Source organism: Panthera uncia (assembly GCF_023721935.1).
Source record: "Panthera uncia isolate 11264 chromosome A1 unlocalized genomic scaffold, Puncia_PCG_1.0 HiC_scaffold_17, whole genome shotgun sequence".
In the NCBI taxonomy this organism is placed as follows: Eukaryota; Metazoa; Chordata; class Mammalia; order Carnivora; family Felidae; genus Panthera; species Panthera uncia.
In genome coordinates, this window is record NW_026057577.1 from 60,340,283 (window position 1) to 60,358,788 (window position 18,506).

At 42.3% G+C, this 18,506-nt stretch overlaps 1 protein-coding gene and 1 long non-coding RNA gene across 3 annotated transcripts in view; one reads left to right on the forward strand and one right to left on the reverse strand.

Moving 5' to 3' along the window:
* Positions 1-1,723, reverse strand: part of SSBP2 (single stranded DNA binding protein 2) — a 314,003-nt gene extending 312,280 nt beyond the window's left edge. For both annotated transcript variants that reach the window (XM_049649739.1, XM_049649745.1), the window contains exon 1: positions 1,586-1,723. In XM_049649739.1, the coding sequence (XP_049505696.1) occupies positions 1,586-1,647 (62 nt within the window). In that variant the 5' untranslated portion in view covers positions 1,648-1,723. The remainder of the gene's footprint in view (positions 1-1,585) is intronic.
* A 126-nt stretch (positions 1,724-1,849) lies between these two features.
* Positions 1,850-18,506, forward strand: part of LOC125935795 (uncharacterized) — a 31,203-nt gene continuing 14,546 nt past the window's right edge. Inside the window, exons 1-2 of the long non-coding RNA XR_007461793.1 lie at positions 1,850-2,555; positions 3,727-3,787. This is a non-coding gene — a long non-coding RNA (uncharacterized LOC125935795). The remainder of the gene's footprint in view (positions 2,556-3,726; positions 3,788-18,506) is intronic.

An 18,506-nucleotide genomic window follows, 5' to 3' on the forward strand; every position in this document is an offset into this window, starting at 1 on the left:
AACACGAAGATTAGGAAACGTTCCCATCCCTAGGGCAAAAGAAACTTTCAGAAGCCTACTAACTCCCCAAAGCAAGGAGAGAAACTCGGTCGTCTCAGTTTTGGGTTTTTATTCAGGCAGCTACTTCCGAGCGCAAGGTAACCAAAGTAGCTCTTGAAAGATGCTCTCTGACTTTTCCCCCAGTCTGAACCCCCTCGGAAAGGCAGAGCGCGTTCAATGACAAGGATAAGCCTCAAACCTCAGAGTGGAGGTGGTTACTGGGAGTCACTTATCTGCTGCACAGAAAAGAGGGGTTCTTCCTCAGTGGTCACAGTTACTATTCGCTCTCATTTTTAGTAACAACCAAATCACCGTTACAAGTACGTAAGAATAGCAGCAAACAGCCCTGCTTCGCAGTGTGCCGTGACGGTGGCATCCCAGGACGGGAGGGGCTCTCTTCTCGCAGGCCTCCTCTGGGCTCCCACCGGAGTTAACACCTGTGTCTCCCCACTCAACGCTTCTCCCCTTCCGGCAAATCCCTTTTCGGACCACTGCTCCTAGCGCACCCCCAGACAAACCTCCTCCCGCCGGCCGCTGCAGCTCACACAACTCCCACTCCACGCGCCCCACGACCACCGCCCCTCGGGGGCCGCCCCGCCGGGTGCCGAGGCAGCCGCGGCCCCCAGACGTTTGGGAGGGAGACGGCAAATCTCCAAAAAAAGTTCTCCAGCCGCCGCCACGGACTTGGGTCTGCTGCGACAGGCAGAAACACCAGCCTGCTCCAGCAGATCCCGCTCCTCGCCAGCACACTTTTCCTCCCCCAAGAACTCGGTCCTTCTTAGTCTCCCAAACTTCAGCGGCGCCCGACCACCCGGGTTCCGCTAGGCACGGGGCACCACGAACCCCCAGTCCCTCCGCGGGCTGGAAAAAGCCCGGACGCCCACCCAGCCCACGCCCGCACACGCCCTCCGCGCCCAGCGCGCGTCTCCGCGCCCCGCGGGGCCCCGCTCGGTCGCTCCGCGCCCGGCTTCCGCCCGCCGCGCGCCCGGCACCGCCGCCCTCGACTCGTCCGGCGATCCCGGCCCCAAATCCCGGCGCCGGAGCCCCGGCCGCAGCGCCCCTCGCGCTGCCTGCCCCGACCCCAGCCCGCCGCTCCAAACACCCACATTCCCACCGCGAGCCCTCCTCCACGCAGCTGCCCCCTCCCGCCCCCTCCGCGACCCTCGGCAGCGCTCTGGGTCCCCGCAGCCCCGGACCCCAGCTCTAAAGTTACTTTGTGAGGAGGTGAACCCGTAGGTTATTTCCCCCAATCACCCAAACAAGTTTCCGTCCTCGGCACCAGCACCGCCACCGCCCCCCAGCACACTCGTTCCCTCCCGCCGGCAGCCCCCCAAGGCCGCCCGCCCCGCGCGAGCACCTCCTGGGAAACAGCCGCTCCCCGCACCGCACGCCCCCACCTCGCGTACCCCTCCCCCTGCCAGCCCACCCCCGGCTCTCCCCGGGCGGAGAGTGTCTGGGTCTGTGTGTCTCCAAGAGAGTGTGCGAGTGCGTGCGTGTGTGTGCGCGCGTGTGAAGGCGGAGGTGGGTGAGAAGCGGAGACACTTACTTCTCCCGGGCCTGGCTGTCGGACGGGACGGCGCTGCTGTTACTCTTGCCTTTGCCGTACATGCTTGTGCCGAGAGCAGCTCCCACTGTCACGCACCTGTCAACCCATCACAGCCTCCCCGGGAACAGCCCCGTCCCCATGGCGACCCACGCAGCCACCCCCACTATTGGCCGCCCCACGCTAAAGCTCCGCCCCCTTCGCCCAGGCAACGCGCGAGACTGACAGGCCTCCTCCTCCCTCCGGCCTGCCGAAGCGCGCGGTGGCGGCTACAGCCTAAGCGGCAGTCTCCTCCCTCCTTCCCTCCCTCCCGGGTTCCCTCCCTCCTTCCCTCTCCGCTCTCCTCCCTCCTCCCGCTCTCTTTCCCCCCTCCCCCCTCCGAACCCCGGCGCAAGGGGGGAATTAGAAACTGCTCTAGAAGGATTTTAAACAACTGGCTGTTCTCTCTGCCGCCGCCCCTCCCCCCGCGCCGCCCGCGCTCGGCTCCTCACTGGAGAGAAGGAGCCGGGAGGAGGGGAAAGTGCGGCCTGGAATCGCTGGTAGGAGCCGGCGGAGCTGGAGCCGTGGCGGCCCCAGACTTTGGGGCGCCCGCCGAGTACACAGACAGACATACGGCCCCAGCTTTCGTGGGAGCCCCCACCAGCCCCCTCTCCTGCTCCTCTCCTGTCTGTGACCCCGCGCCAGTACCCTGGATTGATCTCTACAGCCCTCAGCCGTTCTCCCTGGGGTGTCGACCCCCCTCCCCCGTCCCCCCACCACGCCCTGCTCCCAGAGGGCCGCAGGCAGGGGACACACGCGCAGTTCCCTGGACCTTCTGTTTGAGCGACCCAGAGCGTCTCGCCTTCCCTCGTGGATAGAGATTGTCCCTCCCGCCCTCGGCGGGCGCCGCTGGGGTGGCGTCGCCTCGCCCCCGGGGCCGCACCCTGCTTCCCTGGGGAACACCCTGCCTCAGGCCTGCCTCCCCTCTTTAGAGGTGAGCCTCCCTCTCCCAAAATGGCCCAGTGATTCCTGGGGACTCACTGGCCCTCTACCCTGGCCCCTGCACGGGACCCTCGAAGCTCTGTGGCACGCCGTGCAACAGCTCCCTTGCCAGAAATGCTGCATAAAAGGGCCCCAGGCACTCCCACCTGGCCTGGTTTTCCAGCCTTGGCCAGTGATGCCTACTCGTCCTAACCTTTGAAGTGGAAAGGGCCCCAGAAGGCCTTTAAAGACAGCTCAGCTGTTGTCCATCAGAGTAGGCCCCAACCCTCCTTCAAGGTGTACAAAATTGTGCCAGAGCTGAAAGGCTGCCTGAGAATATTTCTGGATCAAAGCCCCTAATCCCATTTCAGTAAATGTGCAGAAAGTTTCTGTAGCACAATCTGGTTCCCGATAGAACTCCATCCTTTATCTTGTGGAGATCCTTGGATGCAAAATCAGAGTGCAAATGGGGTTAGAAAGAAGACATGGGCATCAAATAGGGAGTGACAGAGGAAGAGGGGTGCAGGTGGGGGTCAGACTGGGGGAAACATCAGGAAAGGGTGAATAGACATGGAACGGCTATGGGAGGGGAGAGGAAATAGGATTTAAATGGGGAAAGCTACCTTTCTGTTTCTCACATAGAGCTTTAAGCTTTTAGTAGTAGGACCCTAAAAATGCTTATGGAGATACAAAGATAAATGGAATGGAAAGAAATGGGCTTTATGACCAACATCAGCAAGTGATAGGAATGAAACATCAACAGAAGGTTAAGGAAGGGCAGTTAGTAATAGAGAAAGAGACCCAGAAAACAGATTGGCAACCAAACAAATCAAAAACTGGGGAAAATGAAGAAGGACCCGCTATTCTAGTGTTAGAGAAGTTTTTGTGTTTTGTTTTTTTAATTGGAAAAGGTAAAGTGTAAAAAGGTAGGAAAGAAGAATAAAAGAAATAGGATTAAATGAAACCATAGAATATGATAGCAAAAGATGGCAAAAACAATAAAGGACCTAAGTTACTATTGAAGGATGCAAGAAAAAAGTGCTGTTATTAAAAGGACAAAAATTCATCCCATAGAAGAATGAAGAAAGTGAGAAATCACATAGGCTTACGTTGATTAATTTCCAAGAGAAGTAATTTGCCATTTCTAATTCAAAATCCCCCTTTCTGTTTACAATGAACTATAGTGATTTGGTGGTGGAGACATGACATTCATGGACTCAGAAGAACAGGAAGGAGTGATGCTGAGTAAGTCTCTCTTTTAATGAACTTTTGCTCAAAGTGCTCACATGTGTGTAAGGCTGCCACTCTTTACAGAGTCTACCTTCAGAGTTAGCATATATAATTTGTTGTTCAGTTATCAACTTTCATTGGCTTTAACCCAGAAAATTAGCATCTCAAAGCTCCATGACCCATAGAACACTTTGTATAAGGGACTGCTTTGAGAATGCTGTCAAGGATGGAGCTATGGCAGCTGCTAATCCATGCCCACACCTGGACTAAGGTAAGGTTTCCATTAAAGATCAAGAGTGGGCTTTGTACTGTTATCTAAAAACAAATTCGTTATTATCCTTGCACTAGAGTTGGGATTCTCTATGGTTCTCAGTCATGGCACGTTAAAATTGCCCTAAGAGGATTTATTTTTTGTTGGGTTTTGTTGGTTTGGTTTTAAATACAAGTTTCTGGGACATCCCCCGCCCCCCACCGCCCTCAACTAACTCACTCAGAAACTTTGTGGATGGACCCTGGCCTCTGTATTTTTTTGTAAGCTCCAAGTGATTCTTATATGTAATTAGGACTGCTTAACTCTGCTCTTCAATGTCCATTTAAAGACAGCCAATAAACACAATCAGATCTCAAAGCAAGATTTTTAGGTTGTGGCTATACACAGCAGATGACCCTCCCTACATAAGGCATTAAGACATCTTTACAGTGGACTTTACTTTCTACCCACTGAGCCAACAGATTTGTTAATAGGATGAAAATGTATGACCACATGTGATCTTATAGCACAAGACCACGAATAGCCATGGTTTAATTTACTATTTCCTAAAGAGAAAAGAAAACAAGAGAAGCTGTTTCCTGTCTACTGCTGCAATGTATTCATTTGATTGGTTTTCACCCACATTTATTACATGGAAAAGTCCTTTGAGTAATGGCATATTTTCTGATATTTAAGAAATAAATAAATTGTAAATCTGCACAGTAGGGCGTGGAATTCAGAATAATATGGTTGGTCTTAGTATCCAAAAAGAATAAAATGCGAAAAGGTCTTAGTTCAGAACTTGCCAAGTTAATGTCAGAGTTAACTTTACAAGAATGTTATTATCCAACAAATACACTAAGTGAAAACATGACTATCCCTATACGCGGTAACCTTAAAGCTTCAGTAGTAATCAAATCAATTGTCATTAAAACATCTCAGCAGCTATCTGAACCATCTCTATTTTATTTTCTTGTTAATGTTTACACATGTAAATAAAATGCTTCTTTGCCCTTGTTCAAATTATTTTGAGTACAAAGAGTGTTCTTTGCATCAGCAACTGTATCTCGTGGGGCCAATATTGTAATTAATGAGATTTGAAACACATATTCACAGCCAAATTTGAGATCCCAGACATAGAATTGAAGATCCATTGTCTGTTTGTTTTCATTTTTAAGAAAGGGGAAGACAGGAGATTTAAGTCTTCCTGTAAATAACCACAATATATTTTTTAGAAGTTAATCGTTTTTTTTAACCTCACACATAAGGCTGATTAATCTGGGGGGGGCTGGAAGAGAGAAAGAGTGCTGACTAGCTGAGCCACCAGAATGAAACACATGTATTTGAGGGTTTTTTTTTTCTTTATTCTTTCAGATATAGAACACCACAATTACTCAATCATTAGGTCTTTCTCTCCTGCCCTGGTTTTGTTTGTGTACAAATGCACAATTTTCTCTTTTTGGAAATTGCATCTTATTCTTGGAAGTCTTTATCATTTTAAAATAGGCAGTTTGTATACCACCCTGCTCTAGATTAACTATGCATTTCTTTGATCCTCATTTTTTCTATAAAACATTAAGGTTAATAATGTCTATATTCTTATAGTGCATGGAACTTTAGAAAAGATTTCCCTTTGCTATATAGAACAAAGAGGCTACCTCTTTAAGTTTAAATAGAAACTAATGGTGAATTTAATTATTTGCATCACAGAGTATACTTAGCATGTTAACTTAAAAAAAAACATTTAGAGTAGAAAATGTTTAGAAAAATTAAAATAAACATTGAAATGTATTAAAATTAATTTTCTTGTTCTGGGGTAATTTTTTCAAAGGCCGAAAATTTTCTATTATTAATTTGTTTCATAAACTAGTTTATGAAAAATATCTTACATTCATATCACTTTTCATTTCAAATCATTTAACAGATATCTGTTCATGAATAGTCATTATACCTGTTAATTAGATTTTCCTAACCAGCTTTTTTAACTGGGTAAACTGAGTCCTAGAAAGATTTATTAGCATGATCTGATCCATAAAGAGAACAGAACTCGTTCCAGGATGAGAACTCTGTGTTCCTGGCTGACAGTACTGTTCTCAGACCACGGAGCCGCACCTCTTTCTCTCAGAAGTGACTATTCCACAGAGGAATGTGAGCAAGCTCTGAGATGTTTGTCACTCAAACTACTGTATGAAACTTCACTCCCAGGCAGAACAGACTAGCATGCTTAGATTCACAAACTGCTTACATGCCATGTACCAAAGTAATTGAATGAATAGAGTCATTACAACTGTAATACTATGCAACGTGGTCTCTTATACCAGAATAATAAATGAAATGGGGCCTCAAATTAACATTATTTGACACACTGTTATTGGTTTAACATCAGTTAATCTGAGGCAATGACTGTTTTCTTAACCTATTGCCCTAGATTTTTAAAATCCCAATTTAGCTATACATAAACATTTACCAATGGGTTAGGAGAGACTGTACAGATCTACTGTACAGATCTACAGTTCTAAACTGTTCCATCTCTCATCCTAGTCTTTTTTAGCACCATCAAGATTTCAAATTTAATAACTTAGAAAAAAATAATCCTGATATGAAAAATTGCACATAAGCTGAAGATGATGAAAAATGAAAAAAGTGGGGCTACCACATATTGCAATTTCACACACTTTAGCACATTTTGCAAAACAAATCCCGAGTGTTGCAGTATTCACTGGCTGGCTTTTTGTCATTAAATGTTGAAAGTTATGTAATAGAAAGTATGCCAAAGAGTGTTCTTTATTCAAAAGTATTACTATTTTTTCAGTGCATTCCTAAATCTTCACAATGGTTTTTCACCTACTAAGATTATGCCAATATGATGTCTTTGCACTCTTGGATTTGACAAAGGCCCCAGTCTCATGAAGGAGGCTGTGAACATTCCAGGCAGTGTCATTTCCTCCTGTTAGAAATGGAAACATAGGGGGAAAAATAACTACTCATTTGTTTTTCATTATTTTCCAACATTATTGGGTCCTCTCAACGAAGTATGTCAAAAAAAAGAAGGCAATAAATTATTCCACTATTATATTTTATTTATCTTGAAATAGTTTGACTATAAGGGGTTAAGATACATATTTTAACCTCTTTAGCTGTGTTAAAAATATGTTTAAGATAAGGACTGAATTGGGGTACCTGGTCACTTAAGTGTCTCTTGATTTCAGCTCAGGTAAAGGTCTCACGGTTTGTGAGATTGAGCCCTGTGTTGGGCTGTGTTGGCAGCGAGGAGCCTGCTTAGGATTCTCTCTCTCCCTCTCTCTGCTCCTCCCCCACTTGCACACACTCAGGCTCTTTCTTTCTCTCTCTCAAAAATAAACAAACATTAAAAAAAAAAAAGGTGCTGAATATAGCCATTGCCAATAATAAGCAGGGTCATGTATACTTGTCAAAGATACAGAAGGTACTTACATTTTATTTATTTTGGTGTGCTCAAAAAGTCTTTGAAACCAGTTGGGCTCCTTCTATATATTCCAGTATTTGGAGATTTGTAAGTATTCTGTGGTGGCAATTGCTACCTGTTAGCATCATCATCATTAGATTATACATGTATAAACCAGATTCCTCGTCAGACACATAATTCTATAATCTTGTTATCATCAGTTTTTCAAACTCTCCAGGTGTTTTTCCTTGGACCTAAATTCTTGAAGCAGAGGATAGACAGATTCCCTGCCACATGGTGCTGAGCTATTGACTACTGCATGGCAAATCTCCATTAGCCTCACTCAGCTTCTAAGATCCAAGTTGTCTGCGGTATTGGGGGCCAGTGTTAAGAAAGTTAAGAAAGAATACATTTTTGTGATATGGTCTGCTACTACTCTGTGCTTACTTTCTACCCTGTCTTCCCTCTAACACTCATGGGAGTTTTACTTCTTTGAGGATAACCTTGATCACTGTCTGTAGTCCTATGAACACTACTTAGGGCTAAAGTTGTTGCTTTGCTAAGTTCGTTGCTCTGAGTTAAGGAGAATTGTGGCCAAGGACGCTGACCCATGGAATATTCTTCTTTGGCACGGTGTTTGAGGCTGAGGTGCCCAGAAATTAGAGGCTTTAGCAATACTGTATATGTTTACTCTGGCTTTTCTGTCTGGTTCTTCTAGGAAGGAGGTAGACAAACAGCTCACTCTGTTAATGAAAGTAGGTAGTCTGCAGGGAAGGGTGGCCAAGGAAGAATCCAGTTCTGGATACCTTCACCCATCCCTCTGGAAGAGTTATCCCCATATCCCAACTTTCTTGCACTGCTTCCATTGTTCTTGCCTTGGCTCTTGTGTCCTTTTAGGAGGTACCAGCTCTGTTGGCTAGTTTGGTTGTTTTCTTCATTTTAAAGGAGCATTTGTCATTTGTGGCACAAGGAGGCATATGTCACATACATGTCTCAGGAACCTTCTAAAGACCTTCACTAAAGGGCTGTGAGAGGAGGCGGAGGAAAGGGGGAAGAGATGGGCAACAGAACTACATCTCTGCAGCTTCTAGCCTGTGTCGGTTGCTCCAAAGGGTTTTACCACATAACCTCCCATCTTTCCATTCCTTCTTTTACCTGTTCTGTCTTCCCTCTTCCCATTCTTTTCCCCCCAATCCCTGACAAAAGGACAAAGGTGAGAGAAATAGGGAAGTTTCATGGAAACATATTAGATTGAAAATATATGAAACTGCTATTTTTGTAAGTCAAAAATGTTTGACTGCTTAACAGTGTTACATGGTTCAACTTCAACTATGCAAGAATTTCAGTTCTTGCAAGCCACATCACAGACTTCTTAGGTATTAACAACACTAATATTTATCAAGCTTTATGATATGCCGGGCGCCAAGTGCTTTACACAGAGTATCTCGCTCAGTGATCTTTGTAATCCTTAGAGGTAGGTTTTATTATTCACATATTTTGCTGGTTCACACAACTAGTGAATGATGGGATTGTAATTCACATCCATGCAGCCTATCTGTTCAGGCCTTCTCAGAATCCAATACAGAGATCCTTCCAACCACTCTTGCCCCTTAATATTTACTCTTTCATGTACTCAATTCTAGAAATGCAAGCTTCTTTGTGAATTCAGGTTGGATTAAATACAGGCAAGACCACTCAAGCAGGGTTTATGGAATCTTACTTCAGCAAGGTAAGCAGCAGTGAATTCTGTTCTTAAACCTAAACGTCCTGATTAGGCAAAATCAGAAACACGAAGCCACACCCTGCTTTATTTCAGCCTTGGACTTTATCAAGTACATCATTTCCTCCCATTTTGACTATTGTAAAGTAAATACCTTGGCTTATTGTAGGATATTAAAAGAAGAAGTGATTTGGTATGAATCTATTTCTCTTTTGATATTTAAAAGAGATACATATTCTCTGTATTCCTACTAGATTGCTCAATTCATGTCTTCTTTCCAATCTTCACCTTGTTCATTTCTCTTTCAGTGAATCACATTTCCCAGATCTAGGTGGCTCTGAGATCTGTAGTGGATAAAACCCGAAAACCAAGATCTGTTTTAATTCACATTCTGCTTAGGTTAAGGGAGACCTGGATCACTGGGTCACATCACCATCCAGTCACTGGATCACTATAAATATGTGCCCTACCTCTGGAAATGATCACAAACTGTTTCCCTGCATCTAAATAAGTAGATTGCGATTCCTTTGGGGGTTGTTTTTTGTTGTTGTTTTGGGATTTCCCCCCCCCCAGTGTGGGTTGTTTCCTGGTAGATTATTGTATTTCATGTTACCTTTCCTTCGCTTCTTTGTTTTGTTTTGTTTTGTTTTGTTTTTTTGGCTTCACTTCCTCCTTCTATTGTTGTAGATGTCTTTTTCCTCTCATCACTTTTCCTGTTGCCTTTCCAATTGGGTGGGGCCCCCATCCAATTCACTCACTGTCTGGCTCTAGAGTATCTTTAGTCCCAGGGGAAAACAATCTTGTGCCAAATAGTTAGAATCCCTGGGGCATCAGAAGAAAGATCCCAGAGACTAAGTATCCCTAAAATTTTCCTTTATTGATTTTATGTTAGAATGAAATCCAAGGATGCCTAATTAGGGGGAAAAAAATTCATCCTTTTGGCCTCCTAATCCCAGACCATTCTGAACTCTGACAGCACCAACATCCATCAAATCAAACAATGAAATCAACTTTGGTTACTTAGCATAATAGAAATAAACTTGTAATATTCTATTAGTGAAGGATCAATGTCTCCTGTCTTGAAAATAAACATCAGAGCTTGGCCTCAACATTTATGTAGCAGCAGGAGACCATTATTTTGTGGCAACATTCGATTACATTGACATCAAGACAGATTTATTAAATTAATAAATAGTACATGATTTTCAGCCTTTCATTTCCAACCGTCACCACCACCCCACTCCTCAAGGTGATCTTCTGAAATCCTTCATCCTTATTATCTATGACCTCTATTTCCTTTTTGTTGTTTGTCATTTTACTCAAATTAATATTTTTAGTATCTATTTTTTCAGATGGAAATTTTTAATTGGTTATTAAGAAGAAAGCTAATAATGAGAATCATCAAATTATTAATTGTTAAAATATTTTAGTGGTGTAATATTTGAAAAGGAAGTATTTCAGATATGCTTTTCAGAGTTCTGAATGTGGCTAATAACAAAAGGCCACAACTTCTGCTATCTCTTCCTCTAACTTTCAACCTCAGGGCCTTTGCCCTGGCTGTTTCCTCTGCCTGGAACGTTCTTCCTTCTGTTCTTTGCATGGCTGGGTTTTTTTTCTCATACTTAAGTCTGCTGGAATGTCATTTCCACAGAAAGGTTTTCTATAAGAGTCCTTTTTAAAGTGCTTATTCCCCCATCCTCAGTCACTGTTCCTCCTGCTGCTCTGTTTTATTTTCTTTTTAATCACATGTCATATTTGAAGACGTCCATGATTTGAATTACTCTGTTGGCTTGCATAGTCCATGTGGGCAGTGGTCTTATCCTTCTTCTCATACTAGATCTCTATGTCTTAAGACCTGGAACAGTACCAGATACCCAGCAGCGCTCACTAAACAAATGTTCATGGACTGACTGGATGGATGAATGAATGAATGAATGAATGAATCTAATAAAACAGTCATACATGAGTAACCTCAGATCCTAGCTCACTTAGATATTTGCAACATGCAATCTTTCCAGCCCTCTGCCCTACCGCTCCAATGCAGGGGATCCTTATATTTTTAGAAACAATAGTGATTAGACAGAGAGTACCAGCACACCTTCAGATTTTAGGCTTCTGCTCTTACTCCAATTTATTGTTCCAGCATCTAAATCAATTTAGCAGAATCTTGGTGAGCAGGACATGAGAGAGAGAAGTATTTTCTCCTCTTTTGTATCTCCACAGATGTAACTTACTTAGAGTTCCAAGTGGCTTAATGTTGCTGACAATAAGGAAACAAGTAGCACATAGTCAGCAGATTAGTTTTCAGTAATAAGCTTTCATTATGTTACTCTCCTACTCAAAAACCTTAATGCCTCCTCACTGCCTATAGGATAACTTTCTCTCCCCTCAGATTTTAATCTAATCTGATCCATCAGTACCTACAGCCTTCACTATGTTGTAGTTATTTATGCATGTCTGTCTTCCCTACCAGAGTATATATTCCTTGAAAACAGCCTCTTCATTCACAGACGCTTATAGAATACCTACATGTTGAGCCTTATATGAGCCTTATATGAATATATGAATATATTGTTGAAGAAGATGTTTCCCTGCTTTCAAGCCCTACAATTCCTACCCCAGTTTCTACTTTGCCTTTGGGAAATGATTACTAATGTTTCTGGAATTAAATTTTAGTTCCAGTAGCTGCAGTCTAAAAACCTGGATTTGGATTCCCTGCTTCATTATTAGCTGTGTGATCTTAGCCAAGTCGCTTAACTTCTCAGTGTCTCAGTTTTATCAGTTGCAAACTGAGATGTTACTACTGTATGTTAGGGTTATAATGAGGAGTGAATGAGAAAATGCACATACTGGATCTAGCAAAGAGTTTGGCATATCATATGTGCTTAGCGAATGTTTTCTTCCTCAGAGTTGGGGCATGCCCTATGTAGTCTGTTACTTTTCAAATATACCTGGCACATCTGTCAACACTGTATTATTTCATATCATATCATGAGTACTATGATTTCCTCTTGCCTTGCATGACTTACCCTAGTCCTATCCAATTCTTAACTCCTTTGAAAGACATTCTCTGCTCTTATAATTATATCACACATAATAAGTGGCCTTTTACTAGAACTTAACAGTTTCTGGGTCTCATCTCTGAAATGAGTATAACTGTAAGGATAATAATTGTGATTCTTTAGCAGAGCCCAAGATGGTCCTATATTGATAGCATGCATCTGCTATCTCTTATCTGAATTTAGTAACTAGAAAACATGATGCCAAATTCAACAGCTTCTGTCTTGGTTGCAGTTGGTCACTGTGATGACGTCATTCCAAATTTCATGGATTCAAGGGTGAAAACAAGAATTTTGATGTCATTTAGTCAAATCTGCAAAGAAGGATGTTCCACAGTGTTCCTTAATCCCAGTGAAGAAACTCTTATCTTTAACTGTTAATACAATGTTAAGTTCTTTTCCTCATTGAATCGGCAATGCAATGGGAAAAAAATTAAGTCATCCTCCTCCTCATAATAAGCCTGCATATACTTCAAGACCGTCATCAAGTAATCCTCTTCTCCCAAATGAACAATCAAAATATTTATTTGCATAGCTAATATCACAGACGGTCTAGGCAAATAGACAAAGTCTCTCTCCTGTGAATACTATTAGCTTGTAGTTCATGGTTTAGACAACTGCTCTAGAGTGAAATAAAATCTTCAGAGACTTCTACTGGTCAATCAACACTTAAAATGTTTTTCTAAGCTACTCCTGGTAATTGGAATCTTTTAAGCATTTGTTAAAGGTAGAATGGTAATACTTAAAACAGTAGCAGTATAGTCATCCACTCAACAAGCATTCATTGAACACCTACCATATGTAGTATAGAGCAACATAGTATTTTGCTAAGCAATAGGTGGGGATGATGGAAGAATCTGTTAGAAGCAGTAGCCACCGTAAAGAACTTAAAAGGAAGACACAAAGCTTTGCTAAATACTTACCATGAGCCAGGCACTGCGCTAAGTGCTGAGGATGCACATATAAAGTTTCTTTGAGGAGCTCATAATCTAGAGAGAAGTATACCAGCCTTATATTTCAATATGGCATTTTAAGTGTTATGAAGGATGTTAGTGGCACTGGGTATTCTGGGTCATGGAGGACTACTTCTACCTGGAGTTTGCTTGACAGGTGAGAGGAGCCTGGACTAAGGAATAAAGCTTAGCTAAATTAAAATAATAATAATAATAATAACAACAACCTAAAAAATAACACAGGGAAGGGCATTTCAACAATGGGAGCTACATATACTAAGTCAGAAAGGGAAGAGAGATCATGCACATTCCAGAAGCTACAAGGAATTTGCCTGTAGTGGGAAGACTGGAGATAGTTGTGGAGATAAAGCTGGCGAGTCAGCAAAGACTGATTCATGAAGAGTTTTGTATGAGCACTATGAAAAAGACTGGGCTTTAAATCCTTGAGTAGCCTTGGGAAGCCACTAGAGGATTTTAGGCAGAGGAATTACCTGATCAGATTTGTAATTTAGAAAAATCACTCTGACCTTTGTGTGAAGGAGAGATGGGAGAGTCAATGGAGGCAGGGAAGTGGAGGGGTTATTACAAGGATCCAGGTGGTAACTGATGCAGAAAGGACCCAAGCTAGGTGCAGTAAGGGATGGAGAAGAGAGAATCACATATGACATAGAGATGGAGAAAAAGGAGAACTGGGACTACTGTGTATACATTTCATAAGATCGGGCAAAGATTATCTATTTGACCATCTTCACATATCTTTCACATAGACAAGGACAGTTTACTCCATATACTGCATGTACAAGTCCTTTAACTTACTTAAATGTGTCCTATAAAATACTTAATATGATAAAACCAACTTTATTTTTCAGTGAGAATACATCTTTTCAATAACAATGGAAGTTGTCGAGGAAATCAGCATTTTTATTTCTTTTCTTCAGGTTTTTTTTTTTTTAAGTTTATTTATTTTGAGAGAGAGAGAGAGAGCATGTGCATGACTCAGGTGCCCCTCTCTTCAGGTTTCTAATGTATAAAGAGCTTCCTAGAATTCCTCCCAACAGACTCCCAAACAGACAAAAATAAACCAAAAATTAGAACCACAACCAAACCAAAGAAAAATTTTTATTTATTTATTTATTTATTTATTTATTTATTTATTTATTTTGAGACAGAGAGAGACAAAGCATGAGCAGGGGAGGGGCAGAGAGAAGAGAGACAGAATCTGAAGCAGGATCCAGGCTCTGAGCTGTCAGCACAGGCCTGATGTGGGGCTCGAACTCATGGACTGTGAGATCATGACCTGAGCCAAAGTTGGATGCCTAACGAACTGAGCCACCCAGGGGCCCCAAAAGAAAAATTATTTTTAAAAAAAGATACACAGGGGGCACCTGGTTAGCTCAGTTGGTTAAGTGTCTGACTCTTGATTTTGCTCAAGTCATGATCTCATAGTCCTTGAGATCAAACCTTACATCAGGCTCTGTGCTGATGGGCGCCTAGCCTGCTTGGGATTCTCTCTCCTTCTCTCTCTGCCCCTCCCCTGCTGGTGCTCTATCTCTCAAAATAAACTAACATTTTTTTTTAAAGTTACATAGATACATTGATAGATTCAGGATAAGGAACATTTCAAAATTCTGGCTTAGATCATTTAGACCTTGACTGGAAAAGCTTCCAGGTCCTATAGAACTTGCCTGCTGTTGAAGGTTAGGTTCTCTAAAAACAGAGTCTAAGATGAGTATGAAATACACCATGTTTACTAGGCACCAACTCTATGAAAGGAGAGGGGAAGAAGTAGGATTGTGTAAAGGAAGAAGCCAGCCCCAGTGCAGGCCTTACAAAGCCTCAGCCAATATACTGCAGATCTCTAGAGAGATCTCCTGTGGCCCTGCCAAAATGGCCTGGCTTTTATGCCCTAGTCTCACTCATCTGAGGAGAGCTGCCTTAGGGAGGACATGATCTCTGGAGAGGTGGTTCTTAGCAGCTGAGGAAACCCCTGAAGATGCTGGCACTCCCCCTTGATATCAGGTCCTTCTTTGAAAGGAGACCTCTGTGGATGCCACACCTGCACACCAACGTTTGGATAGAGCTTGAAGACAGACCAGGCCATCTTCCTGGCCTTGGTAGAACTAAGTCTGCATACCTACATCACCTCAACCATGTCTCTAGATCTCCTACCCTTATAAGTGCTATTTTCAGAATTATAGAAAAATGAGAAAAGAATTGAAAGCTGAGTTTAAAATTATTTATTAATAATAAAATACCAGTGGGAATTAAAAGAAAAAAAAGAAAAAAAATGATGTGAGGATATTGCTATCTTACCTTTCTACATGTACAGTGGAAAATCACAGATTTAATAAAATATACTAAGCAATTACATCACTTCATGAAATCTAGCACATTAGAAACTGGCGTAGAGCTCTCCTGAACTATGCAAGTCAACTGTGGTTTCCTTTCTCCATCCAGTCAGTTACAGCCTACCTGAGGGACCTTTATGAAGGCATTTAAATTCTCTTTGCTTGAGTCACTAATAATTGAACAGTACTCATAACAGGAATACTATCATGTTGAAATTATGCCACAAGGTACAAGATGGAAGGGGAGATAATTTTAAAAGCCAATAGGATGACTAAAGAAAAAAATGGCTCATCAGAGTTTAGAATATCAGTCTTTTTCAACATTATGGCAGAGTGAGGGGCAGAAAATAGGATCTTTCATTGTAATTCCTAAAATTTAGGACTATGCACTGAGTTCATAAATTCCTCATCCCTCAGAATTTATCTCTATGGTTAAAACTTACTGATTTAGATTCCATAAATTTGTCATGTTGCAGTAGTAATACAGTTGTAGTGTGTCATTCTGGCTGAGAAAATATTTTATAATGATTTTTTTTTCCCTGAAAAGAAGGAGCCTACTAATATTGTCCAAGCATGTCTTCAAACTTTGGGTCTGCCTATTATTTCCATAATGTCAACTGTGGTCATGACCCATTACCATGGGCCAATAATGACTTACATTTTTAAACCTAATTGACCTATTCTTAACAAATATCACTTTTTCTTACATTATGCAAACTATTTAGAAAATAAATAATAAATAGCCTTTACTTCAAAATATATATATTTCTATTGATTTGGATGGGTTTTTCTGTTCCTCTTCTTTTTTTATTTTTCTAAATTTTTTTAATGTTTCTTTATTTTTGAGAGAGACAGAGCGTGAGTTTGGGAGGGGCAGAGAGAGAGGGAGACACAGAATCTGAAGCAAGCTTCAGGCTCTAAGCTGTCAGCAGAGAGCCTGCTGCAAGGCTCGAACCCACGAACTGAGATCATGAACTGAGCCGAAGTCGACGCTCAACTGACTGGGCCACCCAGGCACCCCTTTATCTTCCTCTTTCATTGTAACCCCTCTATCTACCCCAACTAGTGGGGTTCTGCATTCCTTCTTATATACCAGAGAATGTCTGTCCATCCAACCCTAGATTAGAGCAATAATATAGATGTGAGAAGAAGATAAATAAAACCAGATTAGAGCAATAATATAGATGTGAGAAGAAGGTGGAAGAAGAGGGAGAAGGGAGCTCTGAAATGGGTAAATGACAATATGCAAACTAAATGAATATGCTCCCAAAACATGTGAAGAGTAACTACCCCTCACTAGTTTCTCACAAACACCTTGGTCTTGGAATTTATTCCTCACGAACTATATTACTTGCCTATGGAAAATAATGCACTTCAAAGTTGTCATTCCTAAAAGTTGTCATAGCTTTGAAAAAATCCACTAATCAAATTAACTGCTTTGATTTTCAGAATGTATGTGTCTAATCAGCAATTACATTAGATGTCTTTGAAAATTCTTGGGGCGCCTGGGCGGCTTGGTCGGTTAGGCGTCCAACTTCGGCTCAGGTCATGATCTCACAGTCCGTGAGTTCAAGCCCCGCGTTGGGCTCTGTGCTGACAGCTCAGAGCCTGGAGCCTGTTTCAGATTCTGTGTCTCCCTCTCTGTCTGCTCCTCCCCTGTTCATGCTCTGTCTCTCTGTCTCAAAAATAAATAAACGTTAAAAAAAAATTTTTTTTAATTCTTTTTAATTATTGCAGAGAAGATCTTAACACTGCATCCATCACAATTGCCATAGAAGACCCTTGTGGCCCTACCTCCATCATCTCAGTGTTCACTGTTAGCTCTGGACATTGAATGCCAGAACCTCCATTGCTGTCCTCCCTCCAAAGCCAGAAGCCTCCATTGCCACTTTTGCCAGAAAGTGTATTCTGTAAGTCACCTACTTCCTCTCATTGTTCTCTTTCAAAACAATTTCTCCTACACGCAAGGTGGATTGCCTGAGCCTAGGTCGTAACTTGTGCGCCGTTGCTATAAAAGAAGCTGGGAAAACGCATTTGGGCCTTATGCGGTGGGAAGGCAGGACTCATGCTATGGGGAATTCCTCAAACATAGAAAAAGTATCCGAAAGGTGATAAGCAGCCAGAAAAACCAGAACATGGAAGGCAACCAAATACAGAGCTCAAAATGTGTGCATCAAATAACTGGTAGTGATGGTTAAATTTCCCCAATCATGGAACTGAGGGAAATACTGCTCATCCCCAGGGAGCTGGAGAGGAGTCATTTGAGCACTTCTTGCTGACATCTTTCGTTGTGCTCCAGACTGTTCCAGATGGCAGGAAGTCCCTGCTCAGGCCTCTGGCTGGGACTTTCTCCAAAAGCTGACCCTCAACACTGCACGGGGGCAAGCTGCCAGAGCAGCAGGGAAAGACGACTCACCTACACAGGCACAACCCGTTCTCCAAACACCCTGGAAATATAACTGACACACAGTGGGGAAAAGAACAGGTTTTCAAGCCTTGTTACTATGCATATGCTAATTATTAGGCAGAGGGGAACATGATAATTGAGTTATGAAACAACTAAATAAAAATAGACTACCTGACAGAGAGCTTCTTTACATGACGTTTTTACACAAGAATAAACAATGTGTTCTTTGTAGAGCTTAAAAAAAAAAAAAAGAAACAGGGTTAGTTTTATTCTGTAAACTACAGTCTCTTGTTGTAACTAGACTAGTGCTTGTATTTGTTGACATTTTGATTTATAAAAAACCTGAACAAGTTCAATTTCAATAATTCTTTTTGTTCAAGCAATACCAGAGAAATGGGGGAAATAATGATGTCCCCTCCCAGCCCCCCACAAATGGCATATGCAAGAGCTTTCAAATTCTCTTTGTTCAACTCTGGGTCAGATTTCATGAAGAAATAATTGAAATTCCTTTTGCTCCCCATTCTTCCATACATAGAGGTTTGTGTTCCTGATGAGCACCAAGAATCTTCCTTC